Source organism: Daucus carota, chromosome 7 (assembly GCF_001625215.2).
Source record: "Daucus carota subsp. sativus chromosome 7, DH1 v3.0, whole genome shotgun sequence".
NCBI classification, from domain to species: Eukaryota; Viridiplantae; Streptophyta; class Magnoliopsida; order Apiales; family Apiaceae; genus Daucus; species Daucus carota.
In genome coordinates, this window is record NC_030387.2 from 35,566,361 (window position 1) to 35,589,620 (window position 23,260).

General features: G+C 34.8%; 3 protein-coding genes and 1 long non-coding RNA gene across 6 annotated transcripts; all 4 read left to right on the top strand.

Moving 5' to 3' along the window:
* Positions 1–1,848: 1,848 nt before the first annotated feature.
* Positions 1,849–8,553, top strand: LOC108196580 (CDPK-related protein kinase). The gene is made up of 11 exons (XM_017363921.2): positions 1,849–2,682; positions 4,924–5,054; positions 5,616–5,657; positions 5,789–5,897; positions 6,386–6,464; positions 6,538–6,834; positions 6,918–7,030; positions 7,555–7,662; positions 7,736–7,798; positions 7,958–8,125; positions 8,238–8,553. The coding sequence occupies exons 1-11, from the start codon at positions 2,104–2,106 to the stop codon at positions 8,376–8,378; spliced, it is 1,830 nt and encodes a 609-aa protein (XP_017219410.1). The 5' UTR covers positions 1,849–2,103; the 3' UTR covers positions 8,379–8,553.
* Positions 8,554–9,207: 654 nt separating this feature from the next.
* LOC108195616 (uncharacterized) lies at positions 9,208–10,374 on the top strand. Its single transcript, XR_010285765.1, has 2 exons — positions 9,208–9,924; positions 10,111–10,374. It is a non-coding gene; the product is annotated as an uncharacterized LOC108195616 (long non-coding RNA).
* Positions 10,375–11,446: 1,072 nt separating this feature from the next.
* On the top strand, positions 11,447–15,290 carry LOC108194971 (disease resistance protein RPP13). Its single transcript, XM_017361906.2, has 2 exons — positions 11,447–11,655; positions 12,408–15,290. Exons 1-2 carry the CDS (start codon positions 11,582–11,584, stop codon positions 15,013–15,015), a joined length of 2,682 nt encoding a protein of 893 aa, XP_017217395.2. The 5' UTR covers positions 11,447–11,581; the 3' UTR covers positions 15,016–15,290.
* A 1,246-nt stretch (positions 15,291–16,536) lies between these two features.
* On the top strand, positions 16,537–21,333 carry LOC108196012 (CDPK-related protein kinase). 3 transcript variants are annotated; one of them, XM_017363065.2, is made up of 11 exons: positions 16,546–17,083; positions 17,585–17,715; positions 18,231–18,272; positions 18,410–18,518; positions 18,840–18,918; positions 18,990–19,286; positions 19,530–19,642; positions 20,397–20,504; positions 20,583–20,645; positions 20,788–20,955; positions 21,071–21,333. In XM_017363065.2, the coding sequence occupies exons 1-11, from the start codon at positions 16,781–16,783 to the stop codon at positions 21,158–21,160; spliced, it is 1,503 nt and encodes a 500-aa protein (XP_017218554.1). In that variant the 5' UTR covers positions 16,546–16,780; the 3' UTR covers positions 21,161–21,333. The 3 variants fall into 3 exon arrangements, with proteins under 3 accessions (XP_063937072.1, XP_017218555.1, XP_017218554.1); XM_064081002.1 differs by lacking the exon at positions 20,397–20,504 and having other exon boundaries at positions 16,537–17,083; XM_017363066.2 differs by lacking the exon at positions 21,071–21,333 and having other exon boundaries at positions 16,540–17,083; positions 20,837–20,955.
* The last annotated feature ends 1,927 nt before the right edge of the window (positions 21,334–23,260 follow it).

Here is a 23,260-nt window from a genome sequence, read left to right on the forward strand (position 1 = left end):
TCACGTCTATTGGTTGAAAATATTATTATAAGTTTGTTTTTTTGCAATTGTTATAAGAATCATATAAAATAAAGGGTAATAAAATGTGACAGCTAATGCTCATTATAGCAATTACTGAGAGTGAAGAATTTTCCAAAGTTCCTTAACCCACGCTTTCACCTTTCTAAAGTGGGGGATTCATGATTTATGAGGATTTGGTGAGATAGCAATTGATTTAAGATGGTTCCACAAATGTGATGAGCATCGAGCATTTGAGCTTTCTTTTTGGTTGGGATAGGACCTGATTCATCCAATTTGTGTCACTTTTAATATCGAATTAATAGACTTTCACATCGAAATTAAATGACCATTTAAGAAATTGAAAACATATTTAAGAAGGGATAATTAATTTATACATCCTTAAACTTTGGCTCATTTTTGATTCGCGTCCTTGAACTAAGTTTGTCAATTTATGCATCCTCAAACTTTGTAAATTTCCAATTCAGGTCTCTCCGTCAGTTTTTGACTAACAGAAGTTAGTAATTAGGGTTTTGAATTTGGGGGTTTTTGACTCGTTAATGGATTGTTGAAATTGATGGTATGGGAAGTTTCGGGAGGTCAAACCGAAGAGATTCATGTAGGTTTCAATGGCGGAGGATTGCCGGAATGATGGCCGGAATCAATGGCCATTTTCCGGCCGGCGGAGACATTGCCACCATTCCGGCAATCCTCCATCATTGAAACCTACATTAATCTGTTCAGTTTGACCTCCCGAAACTTCCCATACCATCAATTTCATCAATCCATGAACAAATCAAAAACCCTCAAATTGAAAACCCTAATTGACTAACTTCCGTTAGTCAAAAACTGACGGAAGGACCTGAATTGGAAATTTACAAAGTTTGAGGATGCATAAATTGACAAACTTAGTTCAAGGACGCGAATCAAAAATGGGCCAAAGTTCAAGGACGTATAAATTAATTATCCCTATTTAAGAATGAAGTAATGATGGGTCTCAAAACATATCTAAATTTTTCTCAAATTACACTCCACAAGATTTAATTCAGAGAGTTAGAACATTCCTCCACGTTAAAGATGGAGTAGTTAACTTATATAATATAGAGCTCATTGAGCTTAAAATGTCTGTTTAGATAATTTTGACTTGTTAATGAAATGTTATTAAAAATATAAAAATAAAAATAAAATTGATTTATGGATAAATTATGATTTGAGGGTAATTTTTATCGAAAAAATTAAGCCACCGAAAAAAGTACATCAAACTAACTCCTTGTTTTAAGTCAGTTTAGATTTTGTCTTATTTCTGGCTTTAAGCCGACTTCTGACTTATCACACAAACAGACATTTTACAGATATTCTTTCAAGTTAATCAGATTTTATATAATCAATATACTGTATCAATTTAACTGACCCTTAAATGTTGCTATTATATATGCAAGAGATATTTAATATTTATTAGTTATATGTGTTATATTTTTTTTCCAAATATATGACATTATTCCTAAGAATGAGGGCATAACAGTCTTTGAAAATAGGAAATTGACTTAAAAATAAAATAAAATAAATAAATCCAACTCATTACTCGAAATTAATGAATCCGACAACTCTATTTTAAATTGCCACACATGAATTGATTCATATTTACATCTAACTTTTTTATGGAAAAATTCACAATTATTTCAAACTTCTCATATTTAGAATGGAGTATATAAGGATGAAGGCATGTAGCTAATATTTATTTGAGTAGTGTTTCATATTTCGTTTTTGATATGTCATTTAAAAAATAATTAAACCTATCCAAGTAATTTGTATTTTAAGTAAAAAATAATAACTACAATGTATTTTACACTTACACAGATCCCCAGTTATCCGTTCACTCCCCCTGCAGCTGTAAAAGTGTGTCACACATTACACACTCACAATATTCAAATTCAAGCAAGCCCTACACAAATGTTGAATCAAACACAACCATTCCCAATTCAAATCCCTCCCCTTCTCAAACACTCGTAATCAATCTCTCCCTCTCATAAAACTAAAACAAATTTAATTGAATTCTCACAGGGGAGGTTAAATACTAAATGACTGCTTAAACAAACCCTAACCAACATGGGGATTTGTGTTTCCAAACCCTCCCCTGAACCTGATTTACACAATCACCACACCTCTATTCCAGTCAAACACACCTCTATTCCGGTCAACGACACCTCTATACCGCCCCAGGATAACTCTATTCCACCCAAGGATATTGCTATTCCAGCTCAGGATAATAACAAACCGCCTGGTAAGAAATCTCCGTTTTTACCGTTTTACAGTCCCAGTCCAGCGCATTTTCTGTTCTCGAAGAAGTCGCCGGCGGTTGGATCTCCGGCGGCCGGAAGCTCCAATTCGACGCCGAAGCGGCTGTTTCCGTTCCCGCCGCCGTCTCCGGCGAAGCACATTAAGGCTGCTTGGGCGAGGCGGCATGGCTCGGTGAAGCCTAATGAGGCGGCGATACCGGAGAACAATGAGGTGGATGGCGGTGCCGGATTGGATAAGAGTTTCGGGTTTTCGAAGAAGTTTGGGAGTAAGTTTGAGGTTGGGGAGGAAGTTGGGAGAGGGCATTTTGGGTATACTTGTAGAGCTAAGTTTAAGAAAGGGGAGTTTAAGGGGCAGGATGTCGCTGTTAAGGTCATCCCGAAAGCAAAGGTAATGAAATTTGAATTGTGATTGTTGCGGAATTTAGATTATGATTGTGTGTAATTTGCGTAATTATTTTATTGTCTAACTGAAGGTTTGGTGAGAACAGATCTGTTTGTTTAGTGCAGTTAAATTTAGTTAGAAGGCAGTGGTGTTTGTGCTGTTTGTGTATTAGGTTGTTAGGTTTGACTAACTTAAAACAGAATCTGTTAGTAAGGTTTGTGAAAGTAGAGCACCTCATCCTTTTTTATAGTTAGCTGTGGAGACAAATCTTAATAGTTTGTGTAAGTGATGTTAAATCGTGTTCATGGTCGTTTACCTCTGCGCATAGATCCCAGTCCTCTTGTGTATCTGAGGTTGCAGTAGAAGTGTCTTCATCTATATTGCTATATGTCATCATTTACGGTCAGTTGTTTTAAAGGATAACTGAAGACATTTACCATACACGGGGAGAGGCTGTGTTTGCCAAATTAATCAAAGTGTCTTCATCTTTGCCTAACTAAATTTAATGATTTAGTCAAAGAATAGCTGAAGAAAGTCACTTTGCAGAGCGGTAGTCTGTGTATGTTTTAGCTATCAAGTCGCATCATATGAGTTCAGATAACTTGTTATCAGTTTCTCGTGGTTCCAACATTTGTATGGCATCAGTTACGGACAGCGTAAGAAGCCAGCACCCCCTTGTCCCACCTTGAAATAAATTAGTAGATATGTTATATAGTTATACCAGTGTTATTATAATGTTCAGTTTGCCTGTTAGATTTGGTGGATGTGTGTGTTATTAGGTCATTTGTTAGTGTAGATGTGTGCTGCTTCATGATAATAAATTAATATTTTTTTTATATTGGAGAAAAGGAGAAGGCATAACTTATAATTTGACATGCCTCCTATATTTATCATTTATATGTACCAAAATGACATATTTATGATTTATAAACTGTGCTCGATTCCCTCCATCACATTATACAAGTCTCTTTTGAAGAATTTTTTCCCCCTCAATACTTGTCCATATCAAGTTTCAATACAATTTTAATGATTAATTCCCTTTACTTTTCTCTTATTTGCTTATTCCCAAGAATAAATATGGACTTTATTCACATAATTCAAATTTTGTATTGAAATTAGTTATTTACTCATTAAATTAAATCAAGGTAATTAACGTGGCTAAAGATGAAAATTATGTTTGAAATTGAAGTTTCTTAAGCTGTGTAATTTCAAAAGGGGCTTGTATTATGGTGTGGACTGTGGAGGGAGTATTTATTTTATGGAGTATATATTGTTTACTTTGAAAACATTTTATTTCCTAGGGACTAACATATGCAGAATTTCAGAATCTGATTTTCTTGCCGTTTGTTTGACTTCTGGAAAACATTTTCCGCAAGGTAAATAAATGCCATAAAATTTGGTGGAAAATGTTTTCTGGCAAGCAAACGGAGCCTTAATAACTGAAACAGGTAATGTGGGCTGACTTCCCAGTTTCATGCGGTCATGCCTACACTTGGTGTTCTTGGCACTTAAATGGTGAAAGTGAAAACTCGGTTCATCTGTATTGTACGTGTCAAGAATCTAATCAACAGCTAAAAAATTGGGGAGAGTGAAAAACCATCACATCATATCATATTAAGGCCCCATATCGTGTACAGATCCTGCATTTGTTACATACCTAACCATTGGTTGTGGAGCAGTTGATATGTTGTTTGACATTTATCCGCTGTGTACCTCAAACTGCAGTGTATATGTTAAATATTTTTTGGGAAAGCCACCAGAATGTGCGTTGAGTAATGTGAATTTATGGATCAATCTGAAGTTGATATATGTATTTATTGGGAAAATAGATTTAATAAATTGAACTTAAGTAGAGCTTAAATGACAGGTTTGAAGCCTTGACTAGTAGCTTGATTCTGCCAGATGTGAATTCTTAACCTAAAATATATATAAGGATAACAATGAATTTATCTTTTCCTAGGATTGAGTTGTTGTATCTCGTAACATCTTTATGGTCATTGTGAAATAGCTGCAAAATATTTATTTAATTTATGGGATGATTATATAATACTTTTATGGTTATCATTTTGCTTCTTGGTCGAATAGTATGTAAAATCGTCTGACACGGGAAAATGTTTATTTGTATCTTTAATAATGACAGTGCCAATTAAATCGTCTTACATAGCCTCAATTATTGTATCTCAATTTTGGCAGCATTTTTCTTGATACTTGTTGAATTGTTCTGTTTAATTGATTTTTCTCCTCCAGATGACCACGGCCATAGCCATTGAAGATGTCAGAAGGGAAGTGAAAATTTTAAGAGCTTTGACAGGACATAACAATCTTGTACAGTTTTATGATGCATACGAAGATCATACTAATGTCTATGTTGTGATGGAGTAAGTTTTTCTATATGATTTCCTATTTCACTAAATGGTCCTCAAATTTTGTGGAATTGTAGGTTATTGAAATTCTGATGTTCATGTAGGTGATATGTTGGAATTTTTTTTTTTCCTTGGTCATCATTGTGACGATCTGACCTTATAAATGTTAAGCAAACTATTAGATAGAGAAGGAAATTCTTCCCTAGCTCATCCTAGCAAATTATGTTACAGGGAAGAAGTAGAAAGAAAATAATAACATAAACTATGTAATAAAATGCTGCTACACCTGCAACTTCCTCAAAAGACTGGGATAAGTAAATTTCCACACAAATAGACTGGCAATTTTCCTTCATGAACCATAACTCTTACTATATACATAATTCAAACAGCTTTTTGTCGACAAACTTTTGTTTTGAGCCCGACCTTTTGAGAACAGGTACAGAACAGGTTGGATTTTTTTCCTTTCCCAATTCATAGAATTCTATTAATTTGTGCTATCGGTATCAATTCTATAACCCTCCAAAAAGCACATCTTATTATTTTACACAAATTTTTTGAAATCATCTCTATTTTTAGGTTATGTGAAGGAGGTGAGCTTTTGGATAGAATTCTTTCAAGGTATTTCCCTCACTATAAGCTATATTGATAAAGTTTGTATTCTATCCGTGGAGCAAAAGAAATTATAAGAAGAAAAGCTTAGCAATTGAGCTCATATAAAAGACTTAAAGAGCTGTATATCTGTTGTGCAGAGGTGGAAAATACACAGAAGATGATGCCAAGGCCGTTATGATACAAATATTAAATGTCGTTGCATTTTGTCATCTACAGGGTGTGGTGCACCGAGATCTTAAGCCAGAGGTGATATATCTTTGTTATTTGGAGCACTCATAATTGCATTATAAGATAATTGGTCAGGACACTCCTGCAGTAACTCGTTTAAACTCTAAATTATCAAAAAATTATTTTAATTTGCTAAATGTTTGTTACGGTCTTGTGCGAAACAAATGCTAGTGCAACACCTGGCATCTATAGTACCATGGAAATCCTCACTCCCCCCGCTATGTATACTTTATATTATAATATAAACATAAAGATTAATATATAAAGTATTGTAATACAGTTTCTTTTCTTTTCATTATAATTCTTCTTTCCCTACTATTCTGTGCTACAAAATTTTGAGGCATGCCTTATAATACAGGATAGTGGGTAATATATATTTGTTCATGGGAGGGTTTATTCCATATCGTCAGTGCAAAATTTGCAATTATTCAATTTTCTAATAAATGACGTCCATCTGTTCCTGCCCTTCGTATATCTGGTATATGATTAGCTAATTTCTGTTGCAGAATTTCTTGTTTAAATCAAAGGATGAGGACTCACAACTGAAGGCTATTGATTTTGGATTATCAGATTATGTGAAGCCAGGTTTGACACAACAGTTCCCTTCTTTCGTGTTATACTTGGAACTCAGTTTTTCAACATTGCAAGTGGCTTGCAGATGAAAGGCTAAATGATATTGTTGGCAGCGCATACTATGTGGCTCCAGAAGTTTTACATAGATCTTACAGTACTGAGGCTGATGTCTGGAGTATCGGTGTGATATCATATATCCTATTATGTGGCAGCCGTCCATTTTGGGCTCGAACTGAGTCTGGGATCTTTCGAGCTGTTCTAAAAGCTAATCTTAGTTTTGATGAACCACCCTGGCCTTCTGTATCTTCTGAGGCTAAAGACTTTGTCAAGCGTCTATTAAATAAAGATCCAAGAAAAAGAATGACCGCTGCTCAAGCCCTGTGTAAGCATCTCATATTTTACTGGCTGAGTTGAAGGCCTTCTTTCGTTAATGTTCATAGTGTGTTTAAAAGTTTTCTTCTGCAGGTCATTCATGGATCAAGAATAGTAATGATATAAAGTTTCCACTGGACATACTGGTTTTTAAACTCATGAAAGTTTATATGCGTTCATCTCCTCTTCGTAAAGCGGCTTTGCGGGTGTGTTTAGTGAGCTCTGCAAATCATTTTTTTTTATTTGTATATGTTTTTTCCTCTTTCATAAAAGGTAATAAATCTCGTATGAGTGATGACAATATTTTTTATATAATTTAAGATTAGAGAGGAGAAGTTGCTATAAGGGTCAAAAAAAAAATGTTTATTTTGTGTTACGATAAACCCCCCCCCCCCCCCCCCCCCCCCCCCTCATCATTATCCATCAAATATTTAATTTGTAGGTAAAAAATAAATTTTGTCAACTTCATCCAAAAAATTGTTAAAAATTAATTATAATATCCACACTGGTTCTACAGTGGTATCAAATTTAAAAATCAAAATTGTGCTTAGATTGTATGTGTTAAATTATTTGTGAATATTATGTATGATTACTTGATTAGTATTCGATATTAGAATCAAATTTTACGCATAAGTATGACTAACTTTAAAATTATTTATGAGATTTTAAAGTAGAATCAAACGGTTCTACTGGGACTCTTTATAAGATGGTTCTCTTTAAACTTTGTCAGGCTTTATCTAAGACATTGACAGTTGATGAGCTCTTCTATTTGAAGGAGCAATTTGTGTTGTTGGAACCAACTAAGAACGGAACTATAAGCTTGGAAAACATCAAACAGGTCAGTTCGTTGCTCTTTATTGTAATTTTGTGATGACCTCTGGTAGCCTGAGTAAGTGTTTCTGCATGACCAGGCCTTGATGAGAAATTCAACGGATGCCATGAAGGATTCTCGTGTGCATGATCTCTTAGTGTCGGTATGTCCTTCATTAATATGTGGATGGGCTTTCTTCAATTTTGTAGGAAGTACCATGTATCAGATTTGAATTTAATGGAGTGTCTGTTCTACATCATGTGAAAGTAGGAGTATCTTTTCTGTAAAAAAACATGAAAGTCCTGCTTCTTTATCTTATCAGCTCAATGCACTTCAATATAGAAGGATGGATTTTGAGGAATTCTGTGCAGCAGCTTTGAGTGTTCATCAGCTGGAGGCACTGGACCGATGGGAGCAACATGCTCGTTGCGCCTACGATCTATTTGAGAAAGATGGCAATAGGGCGATTATGATTGAGGAGTTGGCTTCTGTAAGTGCCTTCCTTCTCGGGAATATGACAGATCTACTGATACAGTACAATTTGGATACCAAATGAATGTCAGAAGCCTGATATACTTTCGTTTTTCCAAATATTGTTTCAGGAGCTCGGCCTTGGCCCATCTATCCCTGTTCATGCAGTGCTGCATGACTGGATCAGGCACACAGATGGAAAGCTAAGTTTTCTTGGTTATGTGAAACTGTTGCACGGCGTGTCTACTCGAGCCATAGCCAAAGCTCAATAACACTGAGCCATTATTGATCTTGCCAGAGTTATAAGGACCCCCACTAATCTCTTTAAACTGTTCCTCCTGTTAGTATATATGTATCATTTAAAATTTATATATAGATGCAATCAAACAATTTAACCTCTAGAGAGTTGTACATGTTTTTGACATAAAAGAACAAACATTTATTTTCCTCGTCATTCTACTCTATTGCAGCCAATGTAGAGAACATGACTTTAAATGCCTGTTGTTTAGAATGTGCTGCCCTTTTACAAGGTATTTACAAAGTATCTCCTTCCATTGGGTGCTTGTATGTATTAGAGTGTTTGTGTGTGTCTAAATAGGTAATAGATGCTTGTTTAGACATGATACACAATCCGCAGTAAATTCCTAAAATATGGGTGTTTAGAGTCACCTTGACACCCTACACAATATCACACCGTAAGTGTGACAGAGAGAGATGATAGTAAAATTACAAAAATATTTTAAAAAATCGATATTTTTCTCAAATACCCTTTTTTTTAATCTCACTTCTAGTATTTTTTTTTAAGATTTAAAATTCCTAAAAAATATAATAAATTTATTTAAATAAATCCCATCTAATCTCAAATAATCAATAAAAATAAATATTATTCTCAATTTCAATCCAAGTCATTTTAATTTCTGATTTCGTCACTGATTTTCACCCATCCATTTGGAAATCCTAGTTTGCCCGATCTCAAATATGATAGTTTGATATTATGAAACCAACTCCTGCAGTTTCAAAGCTAATCAAGGTTACTGTCGAAGACATATCGAAATAATATTTTTTCCTTTCTGATTTTTTTAATCATTAAAGGTCATTTCTATTTCTTATCCGTCATATAGAAATTATGATAACCAAACCTTAATCAATACAAAGTCTTTAGATGAAAAGATCTACGATAACAACCCCTTTATCATTCTAAGTCATTTTTTACTTATAAATCACAAATCCTTTTCCTAGTATGATTTTAGTTTAGGAATGTTCTGCCCCTATATATTTGTGTTTCTATTTCATCGCCACACAAACCACTTGATCATACACTTTATAATCTACCCTAAAGACCCCCCACAAGTTTTCATTATGTGCCTGATGGATACGTGCAACGAGACCTACCCATCGACAGAGCAAGAAACAGAGAAATCTGAGAAGTTACCCATGGAGAAAACAGTGTACGTCCCCTCAAGACCTCCTCTGCATGACTTCAAACTGCCCGGTCCGGGCTGGACCACTCGAAAAGTCTTCCAATGTGACGAAACCAGGCCTGACATCAAGAAGAAGCCGGTTCGGGTTTTCAAGCCCTGTCTCAGGGTGAAACAGAGCACAAGGCAGCCGGTGAATAAGGGGTGTGAAGTGGTGAGGGAGAGGAGTCGTGTGAGGAGAAGGGAGGGCTTGTTTTCGATGTCGTTGAGTAAAGAAGAGATTGAGGAGGATTTTGTTCGCGTGATTGGGAGGGTTCCTCAGGGGAAGAAGAAAGTGAAGAAGATATTTGAAACTGACGAGGAAGAGCAGAAATACATTAACTATCTGAAATACCTAAGAGTAAGTTCATGACGACTGATCTATTTTTATTTTTTTGTGTTTTTTCGGAATGTGTTTTTTTCAGACCTAATTGAATGAGTCCATGTTAATGTGTTATTGTATTGGAATTTATTCTTGATATTGTTGATTATATCGTTTTGTATATGTTCCCTAGATGTGTGTCTAAGTTGTTTTTTAATCTTGCAGGAACTTAATCCTGGAAACTGGTTGTCAGAGATTTATCATGTCTGAGGAATATTAAACTGCAGATGAACAATGGAGGAATTGGAGTTGCAAGATTGGTAGCTGTCGACATATATTTGAACGTTCTGGTTGCAGAATCCTGGTGCAAAAAGTTTAGGTTCTGTTAATCTTTTTTTAGAGAAAACAACTAATTAGGCAGCACTTGTGTAAATTAGGGTTTCAATTATTGACAATAACTGAAATATATGATGATCTGTTTTACGTTCTTATGAGAGAACTACGTTGATCTTGGTAAATCTGATTATGACTTGATCTTGTAAATTGTACCTTCAGTTTCATGAGTTGATTTGACGTTTTGCTTCAAGTTCTTGTAAACTCAAGAAAAAAGTGTAATTACAATTTACAACACCAGACTTGTAACAAAAGTTTTTGCAATTTGCTTATTTCTGTTCCTTCACCAAGTCGAAAAATGCGATTTCAGGTGGTCATGTATGTCTGCAGATACCACCCTTCAATAGCTAAGTACATATCTGTTGCCTGGTACACCGTTGAACTACTAACTTGCTGCTAGCTTTGTTATATTGCGTTCTTTCCAAGTCTCTTTTTTCTCAGCTTTCGTTTTCCTTCTGTTCATACATTTGCTTGATGACAATGCTGATTTCTAAATATACTAGGTAGCTGGTCTGTACTCCCTTAATTTTTGTACATGCATCTGGTATTTCTTTGAACTCGATTCTAATTCTGTTTTAGCCTTACTAATATTCAAATGATGAAGCACAGGCACATAAAGTTTTGTAAGTTGCCAATAATTTGTCTGAGTGCTTCTTCAAGCAGTAGTTGTTTTTAGCCCTTCAGGCCACTAATTTTCTCATGACTTGCAGAGAACTCATTCATCAAAGTATTAGTGAGCTTCTGCAGAACAGACTCGATTCATATGTGATTCATTAAAAAGTAAAACTGTATACATTCCAAAAATAATAAAATTTTATAATATAAAAATTTACCTACATGCATTGATTTTTTCCACTATTCACTTTATATATTGAAAATCAGTTGGTTCACCACTTTACCCATTTTTCTTACTTTTTTTTCTTTATATTACATTTTTTTGACCTCCGTGCCATACCCCATATTTATACTACTCCACGGGACAGAGAGACTAATCATCAAGCAAAAGTAGCCCACTAGCTCATCAGTCTATTGGAAACTGGATTCATCCTTTGTTGTAACGGTAAACTTTGTTGTCTTTCTGTTTTCTTATTTTTAAAATGATGGATTGCATGCAATCCATGGAGGCTTGTACCCTCAATTTTATTTTATGTTTATGTTGCAGGTCTTGAGAGAGAGAGAACAAAGCTGTCCAAGGCTGATGTTATAGAAGTTTGCGTTCAGGTAATCAGATATGTTTTTGCTGTGAAGTAACGTCCCTTCAGCTTTTGTATTCAGAGGTGGGCTGTTGAGATCTCATAGGATTATGACGGTATCCTTATTGAAGGTGTTTCATATGAGCTCAGATCCTCAAGGAATTGGAACGCCAACAAAGGGCAGGTTGATTCTGAAATCTAATCTCTAATATATTCACAGTTGCTTAATTATACTTCAATCATTAATCACATTAGCTCATTAGTCTATGTTTATGTTTAGTCTACATTAGAACACAGTTTCTATGATTTGCGGATTTATTACTTCATTATGATGTTTATAGATTATTTTTGTCGAGAAAGTTGTTTGTCTTGTCAAATTCGAGCCAAACACTAGTAAAATATGTCCGTGGTCGGTTCATTGAATTTGAATTTATATGACAGTCAGACAAAAACTATACATTGAAGCATGCTTAAAAATGTCGTAATAAGGAATGACGGATTAAACCTCACCCTCGGCACAGTGTATGTGATTGACATAGTGTCTTCTTGCCTATTCTTTTCCCTTAAAATCATCCACACTTGAATATGGTGATAAAAGTTGTTTTCTTACAATAACATAATTGCCGCAGCATTGATGAAGATGGGTATTCTTAGCTAGATCAAAACTCTCAACTCTAGTAGCTCCTAAATATTGAGCACAACGTCATTACATATGTGCCTGCTATGTTAAACAACATTATTATGTATATTAAACATTATTATGTAATTAGTCTTCTTAACCTATATGCCTGACAAAATAATTGGAGCCACCAAGAAATTTCATTTTTTTTTATTGGTAAATTAGTCAGTTGCTCATTGTTGTTGCAAGAGAGCCAACAAAAACTACTTTGCAAGAGATTTCAATTTTGTGACTTCGTCTTCTTTTCAACTTCATAGACAAAAGATGGTTGATGCAATTGTGAGCTTTGCTATTCAGACGCTTGGTAATTTTCTTATCCAACAAGTCAACATTAGGATCGGAGTGAGAGATACTGTAAGGTGGCTCAAAGATGAACTGGTGTTCCTCCAAGCTTCAGTAAGATATGCAGAATCAAGGCAGGATGAAGAGCTAATCCGCAATTGGTTAAACAATGTCAGAGAGGTTGCGGATGAGGCAGTAGCCATCCTGCGAAATTTTAATGTTCTCCATCAAGAACATGCTTCTTCAAAACAAGATGTTTGCCATAGTTTGATAAGCTATGTTTGGATGTGCAAGAAAGAGGCTAAGCTTTATGATATTGGCAAGGATTTTGAGTCGCTCAAGGAAAGAGTCGTTGACATCAAGAAAAGGCGACGCGAGTATGGGATTAATGCCATGTTAGCCACTCCAAACGTGCAACAGAAACGGAGAGCATTATTAAGAACAACTGCCATTGATAACCATGTTGATGTGGTTGGTTTCGAGGATGATATTAAGACTTTGATGTCTGAACTCGATAGTGAGGATCCATGGCGGAAAGTCATTGCCATTCACGGAATGGGTGGATTAGGCAAGACTTCACTTGCCACAGAGTTGTACAATTCTGGTGATTTGAGACATTTTGGCACTCGTGCTAAGGTATGTGTCTCAAATGAATATAGCATAAAAGATGTTCTAAAGAGGTTAATAAAGTCTTTCATGGGAATCGAGCACGAACAGGAATTGTCAAAGATGGATGAGCATGACTTGCTACATCACCTGCAAAAGTTACTGCAAGATCGAGGTCGCTATCTCATAGTGATTGATGACATATGGGATACCAAAGTCTGGGAACTGATTATAAAAGCATTTCCAGACCAAAAGAACGGTAGTAGGATCATCATAACTACACGGAACAAAAAAGTGGCGGAGATGATAGATGATAAATGTTTTGTCCATCAACTTCGATTTCTGACAGAAGAGGAGAGCTGGCAATTGTTCTGCAAGAGAGCAGAACCAACCCAGAATTTGAAGAAGTTGGGGAAGGAGATGGTTGGTAAATGTGGAGGTTTACCCCTAGCAATCGTGGTACTTAGTGGCCTATTATTGCATAACAAGAACTACGCGTACTGGTCAAAAGTGAAGGAGCATATTTGGAGACATTTGAAGGGCGGGGCCTCTGTGCAGATCGAAGAAATACTAAGCTTGAGTTATATAGACTTGTCTTTGCAGATGCAAGATTGTTTTCTCTACCTTGCAAGGTTCCCAGAAGATCATATTATTGACGTTCATGTGTTGAAGCTTCAATGGATTGCAGAGGAATTTTTATCAGAAGATCACGAAAGAGATGGAGTACCTATGGAAGAATTGGCTGAAGATTATCTGATTGAGCTAATTAATCGCAATTTGATTCAGATAACAAGATTGCAATGGGACGGAAATGTTGGGGAATGCCGGGTACATGATCTTGTACGTGAACTTGCCATAGATAAGGCAAAAGAGCAGAAGTTTTTGGAAATTTTCGACTCAAGCAGACAACATCCAAAACCTATCCAATTACTGAGAGGACATCATCGTCATGCCATTTACAATGGAATTGGTGAGCACTTCAAGTTATTTGAGCGTAGATCTGATGCTTTATATGTGCATTCATTGTCACTAAACAATCTAAGTGGTAGAGTCCAATTAGAAGAAATGAAGATGTACACCAAATTCAAAAATCTCCAAGTGCTAGATTTGACACGCGTGAAATCAGATAGGATACCAGAAGAAGTGGGGGATTTAGTTCTGCTTAAGTTCATAGGCTTGATGGGTTGTTTTCGAAATTCATTAGAAATTCCACCAAGTATAGTAAAGCTGAAAAGGCTACAAACTTTGTGTGGTTCAAACTTTTTTCAGTGCTACACAATTCCTAGAGAGTTATGGGAGCTCAAAGAATTGAGGCACATAACCAATGGACAGTATAGCGGGAGTATGAAGATATGTAACCACCAAACAAAGCTCCGCACTCTGGACGAAATAAGATACAAGGATTGGGTCCAGATTGACACTCTCACTATCCCCAACCTTCAAACACTAACAATAATTAGATCAGAAGAACTAGGAAGAGGATACGCGTACACATTAGATTCCATCGCCAAGTTAGCAAGTCTCCAAACATTCACCTTATTACTTTTTTCTAGTAATATTCCAACAATTAAGCCACTCTGGTCTTGCAAGCTTCTCAAGAGTGTCTACTTAGCTGGTACTATAGAAGATCCCCTGGAATTGAATTTTCTGCCAGATTCAGTCAGGAATTTAAGTCTAATCCGTAGCGGTTTTTTGCAAGATCCAATGCCTACTTTGGGAAATTTTACAAATCTTACAGCTCTTGAGTTGTTTGACGTGTACCAGGGAAAGAAAATGGTATGCAATCATAATGCCTTTCCGAGTCTTCGAGTTTTAAGATTGGAACGCATGGACAATTTGGAAGAATGGCAGGTTGAGGACCAAACTCTCCCTTCTCTTATAAGTTTCAAAACAACTCGTTGTGATATTTTGAAGACACTTCCAGTGCAACTGGAACGTTTGCGGATAATGGGAACTTCTGATCTCAATAATACTTAGAGAGAAGAATTTTATTAAATTTTGTGTGGAGTTGGCGAGGAGGTTGGGCTTTGGAAATGTAATCTTGGAATGCGAAGCTGTGAATATGGTCCGGTTATTCATAACAGACGACAAGAATGAGCATCGTCAATTTTCTTGTTATTTCATGATGTTCATGTTCCTAGACTCGGCGGGATTTTAAGAATTTTTTAATGCGTTCATTTAAAAAAGTAGCTAGATGGAATGGGAGATTTTGTATTTTATTTTTAAAGGAGCATTGTGTTCACTTCATGGAATGGAATGAGGAGAGAATGGAATGAAAAATTATATAAAATTTTTAAGGAGAAAGTATGAAATAACAGTGACAAAATATGAATGTAGTTAAATTTCTTGTGAGAAAGATGGTGAAGAAACATGATGTGGAAATGTAATGAGCATTCCTTCCAAAACATGTGGGTTAAAATTATAGTTAAAACATTAAGATTGGAATGACTGAAGGAATGAAAATTATCCACATTTTCTTTGATCAACACCATTTTAAAGTACAAAATTCATTCGATTCTCCCTCCATTCCATTCACTCCAAGTGAACACAACCTTAGATTGTGTTTAATTGGGGAGAATAGAATAGAATGGAATGAAATGAGTAAAAATACTTGGAATTAATAGAGATAGGAAGAAATTGAAATTTTTTTGAGGGAGTGCAAAATTGCTATGATGAGATTGGAGAAAAAATTGAGAATAGGTGAGAATGGAGCATTCCATCTCAAATTGAAGGTGTGATATGTAGCCTATAATGTAAGGAATGGAATGGAGGAAAGAATGAAATTTCTTATAGTTCATTTTTTATTTTTCATTCCATTCTTTCCGGAATCATTCACCCCAACCAAACACAACATTAAGTCACAGTTTAAAATATTTCTGTAGGTAATTTTTATTTATTAAAAATATAAGCCTTATAAAAAGTTTAACAAGAAATTATATAAATATTCAATTTCTAACATGTCTTCAATTTGTTTAAGAAATAATTAATATATTCAAATAAAATAATCTATATAACAAAGACACATAATTAAACATATAAGATAAAAATAAAAAGAATTTAGATATAAATATATTTATATATTATACTAATTAATTTATATAATCTTTATAAGTATCTCTATATTTAATTTTAACATTATTTTTAATTTAAATACATATATAATAAAAGAGGGGTAACAAATTATTATATAAACATTGCATTACACGAATGAGGAGTAAAAGGACATTAAGGTGGTGTTTGGTTCATGATTAATGAACGCGGTTAACAGAATCGGAATCAATCCCATACATATGTGTTTGGATTAGTTATTTGAAGTTATGGACCGCAGTCGTGGTTAAATCATATCTTCTCATTCTTTGGTTTCCATATCATTCTCGTTAACCCCTATTTCCATTCCCGATTCAATCACAACCTTAATCTAAAATCCGTTACGGAGTCGTAAGATTTAATTGCGAGTATATTAAATGTCCACGGTATGATCTCACGAGTGAATGAATGTGATTTGATGAGTGAAAACCCTTCTAAGTGGTTGGGAAAACTTTTAATTTATATTTCATTAACTCCTTTCTCTTTTGCTATATACTTAAAAAATTGACGCGCACATGAAAATATGGAAAGTACAACGAATTGGTTTGACTGATGTCGAAAAGAAGAATGTAAAGTCGATTCCTTCACCTGCTCTTATTACTCCCGCATTGGCGTCACCGGAACACAGCAACCATTTCCGATTGCTCAATAAAAAATGGGGATATTTATTTCCAAACCTCACCCTACTCCAGTCAACGCCCCTATAAGCTCCAATCCCACGCGCAAGGGCCTTCTGAAGGCTTCTTGGGCTAGATGGCAGGGCTCGGTGAGGCCTGTTGATGTGGATAGGGGTTCCGGATTGAATAAGAATTTCGGGTTTTTGAAGAATTTTGAGTGCAAGTATGAGATTGTGGATGAAGTTTGGAGAGGGAATTTTAGCTATACTTGCAGAGCTCAGTGTAAGAAAGGCAAGTTTAAGGGGCTTGATGTTGCGGTCAAGATCATTCCCAAAGCAAAGGTTAGGGAATTTTGCTAATTACTCGAGCATGTCTTTTTTTATCAAGCGTAAAAAACATATATTTAACATTATTTTTTTATTTTATTTGATATAAGAAGATCAAATTTATATTTTTACTTAGAAAAAGAAATTTGAAAAACAAAATGCAGAAATATGATTTATTTTTTTTTGCATCTGGGATTAATGTAAAAAATCAAAGTGTTTATTCTTTCCGTCTCATCTAATTTTATATCGTTGTTTTACGTACTTTATATATTATAAATTTTCTATATAATATAGTTTTATAATTTAATTTTTTAAAACTTTTCTCTAAATAAAAATTTAATTTTTGTTTTGTTCAAAAAAAATATATTTTTTATTAAGAAGAAAAAAATTAAAATAATCTATGAAACTAAGAGCTGTAAAATGCGTTCAGAGCTCTCCGACTCAAACATATACAACTCACTTTCACAGCATCTTTTTGATCCTTCTGTTCTCTGTAATAATATTTTTTCACTGTAGATGACAACTGCCATAGCCATCAGCGATGTCAGAAGGGAGGTGAAAATTTTAAGAGCTTTGACAGGGCACCACAATACAGTAGAATTTCATGAAGCATATGAAGATCATACGAATGTCTATGTTGTGATGGAGTAAGATATCTTATATCATTAACTGGTCTTGAAATTTAGGGTAATTGTAGGTTATTAAATTCTGATTTTCATAATGCTTTTTGTGCCAACGTTTAACTAGTGATATATAAGTTGGATTATTGTTTGTTTATCTTGGATATCATTTTCACTTTTCTTGTCGAGCAAATTTTAAGATTGAAAATGCAATACTCCCTGAGCTCACACCCCAGAAGAATATGTTAAAGGGAAAAAGTAGAAATAAAAGGGTAATATGAAAATGTAACTAATTGCTGCTACAAATGCATCACAAGATTGCGCCAAGTACATTTTCGATACAAATGTATAATGTTATTTTTACTTCGTGAACCATAAGTTTTACATGAGACGGACTTTATAGATATGTGATACATCTTTTTGGGGACAATCTTGTTTTTAAAAGCCAACCTTTGAGAACAGCGTGGAAGTCTAGTTATCAGTTTTTTAAATCTCTGAGATGCAAATCTTAGTATTTTAAACTTTTTTCGTATCTATTTCAGGTTATGTGAAGGTGGTGCCCTTTTGGATAGAATTCTTTCAAGGTATTTCCATTGCTGTAAGAAATATTGATGAAGTCTGTACTCGACCTGTGGAGCAAAAGGAGCTTTAAAATACAAAAGAATTCCTTAGCAATTTAGCTTATATGAAAGAGTTGACGAGCTGTATCTTTGTTGTGCAGAGGCGGAAAATACACGGAAGATGATGCAAAGGCCGTTCTGATACAAATATTGAATGTTGTTGCATTCTGTCATTTGCAAGGGGTGGTGCACCTAGATCTTAAGCTTGAGGTGAGATATCTTCTTGTTTGATGATGCCAAATGAGCCGCACTTAATTATATCTGCAATGATAATCTAATATGATCTGAAGTACCATGTGAAGAGTTTGTGACTGCTGTATTATAAGTTCTATATATTGGTTTAGGACATCTGCCCTGTCCTGATTTGTATATTCTATTTGTTCATGGGAGGTTTTCACTTCTATAAAGTATCATTGCAGAATTTTCAACAAACAATTTTTCTTATAATTGATGTCCATCTCTTTATGCCCTTCATACATCTGGTTTGTCTGTGCCCATAAACAATTACTGATTAGCTAATTACTGGAACAGAATTTTTTGTTTAAACTAAAGGATGAGGACCCACAACTGAAGGTTATTGATTTTAGATTGTCAGATTATGTGAAGCCAGGTTTGTCACAGTTCCCTTCTTTTTCTGTCATACTTAAAAATCAGTTTTTCAGTATTGCAAGTGTCTTGCAGATGAAATGTCAAATGCTATTGCGGGCACTCCATACTATATGGCTCCAGAAGTTTTACATGGATCTCACAATAATGAGGCTGATGTCTGGAGTATTGGTGTGATATCATATATCCTATTATGTGGCAGCCGTCCATTCTGGGCTCGAACTCTCTCTGGGATCTTTGAAGCTGTTCTAAAAGCTGATCTTAGTTTTGATGAACCATCCTGGACTTCTGTATCTTCCGAGGCTAAAGACTTTGTCAAGCGTCTATTGAATAAAGATCCACGAAAAAGAATGTCCGCTGCTCAAGCCCTGTGTAAGTGTCTCATATTTTACTTGCTGAATTCTTAGCCTTCCACTACAACTCTACATGAAACAGAGCTATTTCCCACCGGCCACCACCAAAATGATTGTAATTAAGGTAAATAAACAGTCTGTCAGGAACAAGCTGACGACTACAGGGGATTGTGCCCGGAAAAGTGTGGTTGGAAAAGACCCTGTTTCTTGTAGTGTTCTGTTGTCAATGTTTTTTAAAGTGTTCTAAAGGTTTCTACTGCAGGTCATTCATGGATCAAGAATAGTCATGACATAAAGTTTCCACTGGACATATTGGTTTTGAAACTTATGAGAGTTTATATGCGTTCATCTCCTCTTCGAAAAGCAGCTTTATGGGTGTGTACATGTTGCAATTTGTGGAAATCATTCTCTTCTGATTTGTACATGTTTTTTTCACCTCTTTCAGGAAAGATTATTAAATCTTCTGTGAGTCATGAAATGAAACTTTTGTCATTTAAGATTTGAGATAGAAGTAGTTATAAGAGTGTCTTAGGCCAAGAAAAAGAATAAAAATGTTTCATTTTGTTTAAATATTATATACTCCATATTTCCTAAAGGATTGCATTTAATGCTCTTCACTGGAATATTATGTTATGTGGTTTTTAGTGTGAAATAACTCTCGATGTTTACAAAATTCTTGCACTTCTAGAAGTGCATTCCCATCTGTGCAGAGATAATCTTGCCCGTCTTTTCTGGCACAAAGTATTCACTCTTTATAGTGTTAAAATTGAATCTTGATGCTAAAGTGCATGCATGAAACATTTTTCTTTGTTGCTCAGTTTGATACCATTTGCTTCAAGTATAACATGTCAAATGTACAGGTGCATTTATTCGGAAATTACATATATTGTTTCTTTGTACTAACTTTTGTTGTTTGTAATGGACAATATTATCCTATTGAAAAAGTAACAAATAATAGGAGAATACGAAAGCATTTTAACAGTCTGGTGGACTGGCTATAACTTCTAGAAAAAATGTTTATTGCTTGCTTATTTCCAAGTCCATGTATTTGATGCCAAAGCAACTAATTTATTAGAACATGTTAGCAGGGCATTACTAAAATAATTATAATACTTTACAAAATTGGCAGGCTTTATCCAAGACATTGACAGTTGATGAGCTATTTTATTTGAAGGAGCAATTTATGTTGTTGGGACCAAACAAAAATGGAACTATAAGCTTAGAAAGCATCAAACAAGTCAGTTTGTTGCACTATATTGTAATCTTGTTATGACCTCTACTTAAATGTTCCTTAAATCCTCTACTATGTGACCAGACCTTGATGAGAAATTCAACTGATGCCATGAAAGATTCTCGTGTGCATGATCTTTTGGTACAGGTATGTCCTTCATTATTGCGGAAAGTGAACTCTCTTCAACTTTGTTGAGAGTACCACATATATGAGACATATTTGATGGAGCATCTGTCATTATTTATTTTCTGGCAATAAACATGAACCTCCAACTCCATTATCTTTTCAGTTCAATGCGCTTCAATTTAGATGGATGAATTTTGAGGAATTCTGTGCAGCAGCTTTGAACGTTCATCAGCTGATGGCACTGGACCAATGGGAGCAACAGGCTCGTTGCGCCTATGAACTATTTGAGAAAGACGGTAACAGGGCTATAATGATTGAGGAATTGGCTTATGTAAGTGCCTTCCTTTTAGGCAATATGCCAGATTCACTAAAGCGGGACAATTTGTATGCCTGATGAGTTTTTCACCAGCCTCATTTACATTTTTTTTTTTAAAATATTGTTTCAGGAGCTAGGCCTTGGCCCCTCTATCCCTGCTCCTGCTGTACTGAATGACTTCATCAGGCACACATATGGAAAGCTTAGTTTTGCTGGTTAGGTAAACCTGTTGCACGGGGCTCCCCCCCTCTCCCTCTCCCTCTCTCCCTCCCTCCGAAGTATTTGCGAACAGTGAAACTTGCATCTACCAGTTTTAATATGTTCAAGGTATACCCATCCTGGGTTGTTGAATTATGATAGCATATCTAATTCATAGAAATCATTTTATGCTTTTCCGCTTCTAATTTTAAAGTTGTATAGATTTTTTTTAGACAGTTAGTTCTTGTCTGGTTGCCATTTTTTATTAGTTGTTTTGATGGTCATTATAATATATTTAATTATGTTTTCAATTGTTTTGTTCTTCAGTTATATTATTAAGTTTTTATGTGTCTAACTAAAGGATTTCTTTTTTATTAGATTTCTTTTTTTAGATTAACTGATATTTCTACATTATTTTATTTCCTCCCTATTTTTGATATACACGCTCTTTTGTTTTTGCTTTTTATTAGATTTATTATCATTTATTACTTTAGTTAAATATATCTCTATACATATGATTTTCTTATATGTTGATTTATTTTTTGTTTTTATTTTCTTAGAATACTTTGAAAGCTAGTTGTTATCTGTGAAACTGGTGCACGGGGCGTCTACTTGAGCCATTGCCGAAGCTCAAGAACACTAAGCCATCCCCCCTCAAATTTCTCTATTTTATTTGCCCTCTTGTTAATACATATGTAACATCTGAAATAATGCCGTCTTAAAAGTTGTACCTCTTAAAATACATGTTCTCACTTTGACATACAAAGACATACATATGCTTTTCCCAGTCATTTTACTCCTATCTCAGCCGGTATTCTCAAAAATTTCGATTAATTGTTAGAAAATATTTTACCGATTTATTGATTACATTCTGATTTGACTAAAATGATTTATCAAAAATATATATGATAAATTCTGAATCGGTGGGTTAATTCCGATTCCTATTTTTATTCCCACCTAATTACTGTGACATCCAGTTACAGAAAATATGAGGGAGAATTTTCAAAGAATGAAGCAATTTGTGTTTGTATTTAAATAATTTATTAAACATTCTGTGCACCTCCATTAGATTTAAAAAAAATGTAATAAAGGATGCAACAACAGTTGATCAACAATTTAGTCATCTCAGTTGGCACATTATGACATTATGTTATACATCTCACTAAATAGTCAGTGACCACAAATACAGTTCTAACAATCTCTCGCTGAAAACTCAAAACAGAGAAACAAAATTTTCGTTATTGTATATGTCCCCCCTTAAACCCAATCTGAATGAACCAATCACCACACCCCAAACTTATTTGCAGGAGAAGTTTTGTAAGTTGTCAATAATTTGTCTGAGTGCTTCTTCAGACTTCAAGCAGTAGTTGTTTTTAGCCCTTCAGGCCACTAATTTTCTCATGACTTGCAGAGGACTCATTCATCACAGTATTAGTGAGCTTCTGCAGAACAGACTCGATTCATATGTGATTCAGACAACATAGCTGGGGAGATGCAATGCTCATTCGAATTTGTAAAAAAATGACAAAGCCACGCTCGATCCACATGAACCATTATCGATTTTGCTTTTTCTCGTTTAGTAGTGTTTTAGTTGCCATATACCAGCAACAATTGTATGGGTCATGGCTTCAACCATATTTGTAGTCCGAGCCGGGAGGCTAACTCTGGCTCAAACCGGGCTAAATCATTAAAAGTAAAATTTTATAATATAAATATAAAAATTTAACTACTCTCTCCGTCCCACTCATTTTTATACAGTTTCCTTTTTGGGACGTCTCATCATTTCTATACATTCCAAATATAGTAACTTTTTATAATATAAAACACTACTACACCCACTACATTCTTCCACTATCTCCATTCTATAATAATATAAACACTATTACACCCACTATTTTCCTCCACTATCTCAAATCTATCATTAAATATAAATGGGTCCCACCACTTTACTCACTTTTCATCTCAATTTACTCACTTTTTACACTTTTTCTTGGTCTCCGTGTCCAAACCAAACGTATACTCCCTCCATCCCATTTTAAGTGTCCTGTTTGACTTTTGAATGGTCAAATTGACCAAATTTTGACTGAGATTTACACACATAATATAATTTTTAAAAGTAAAA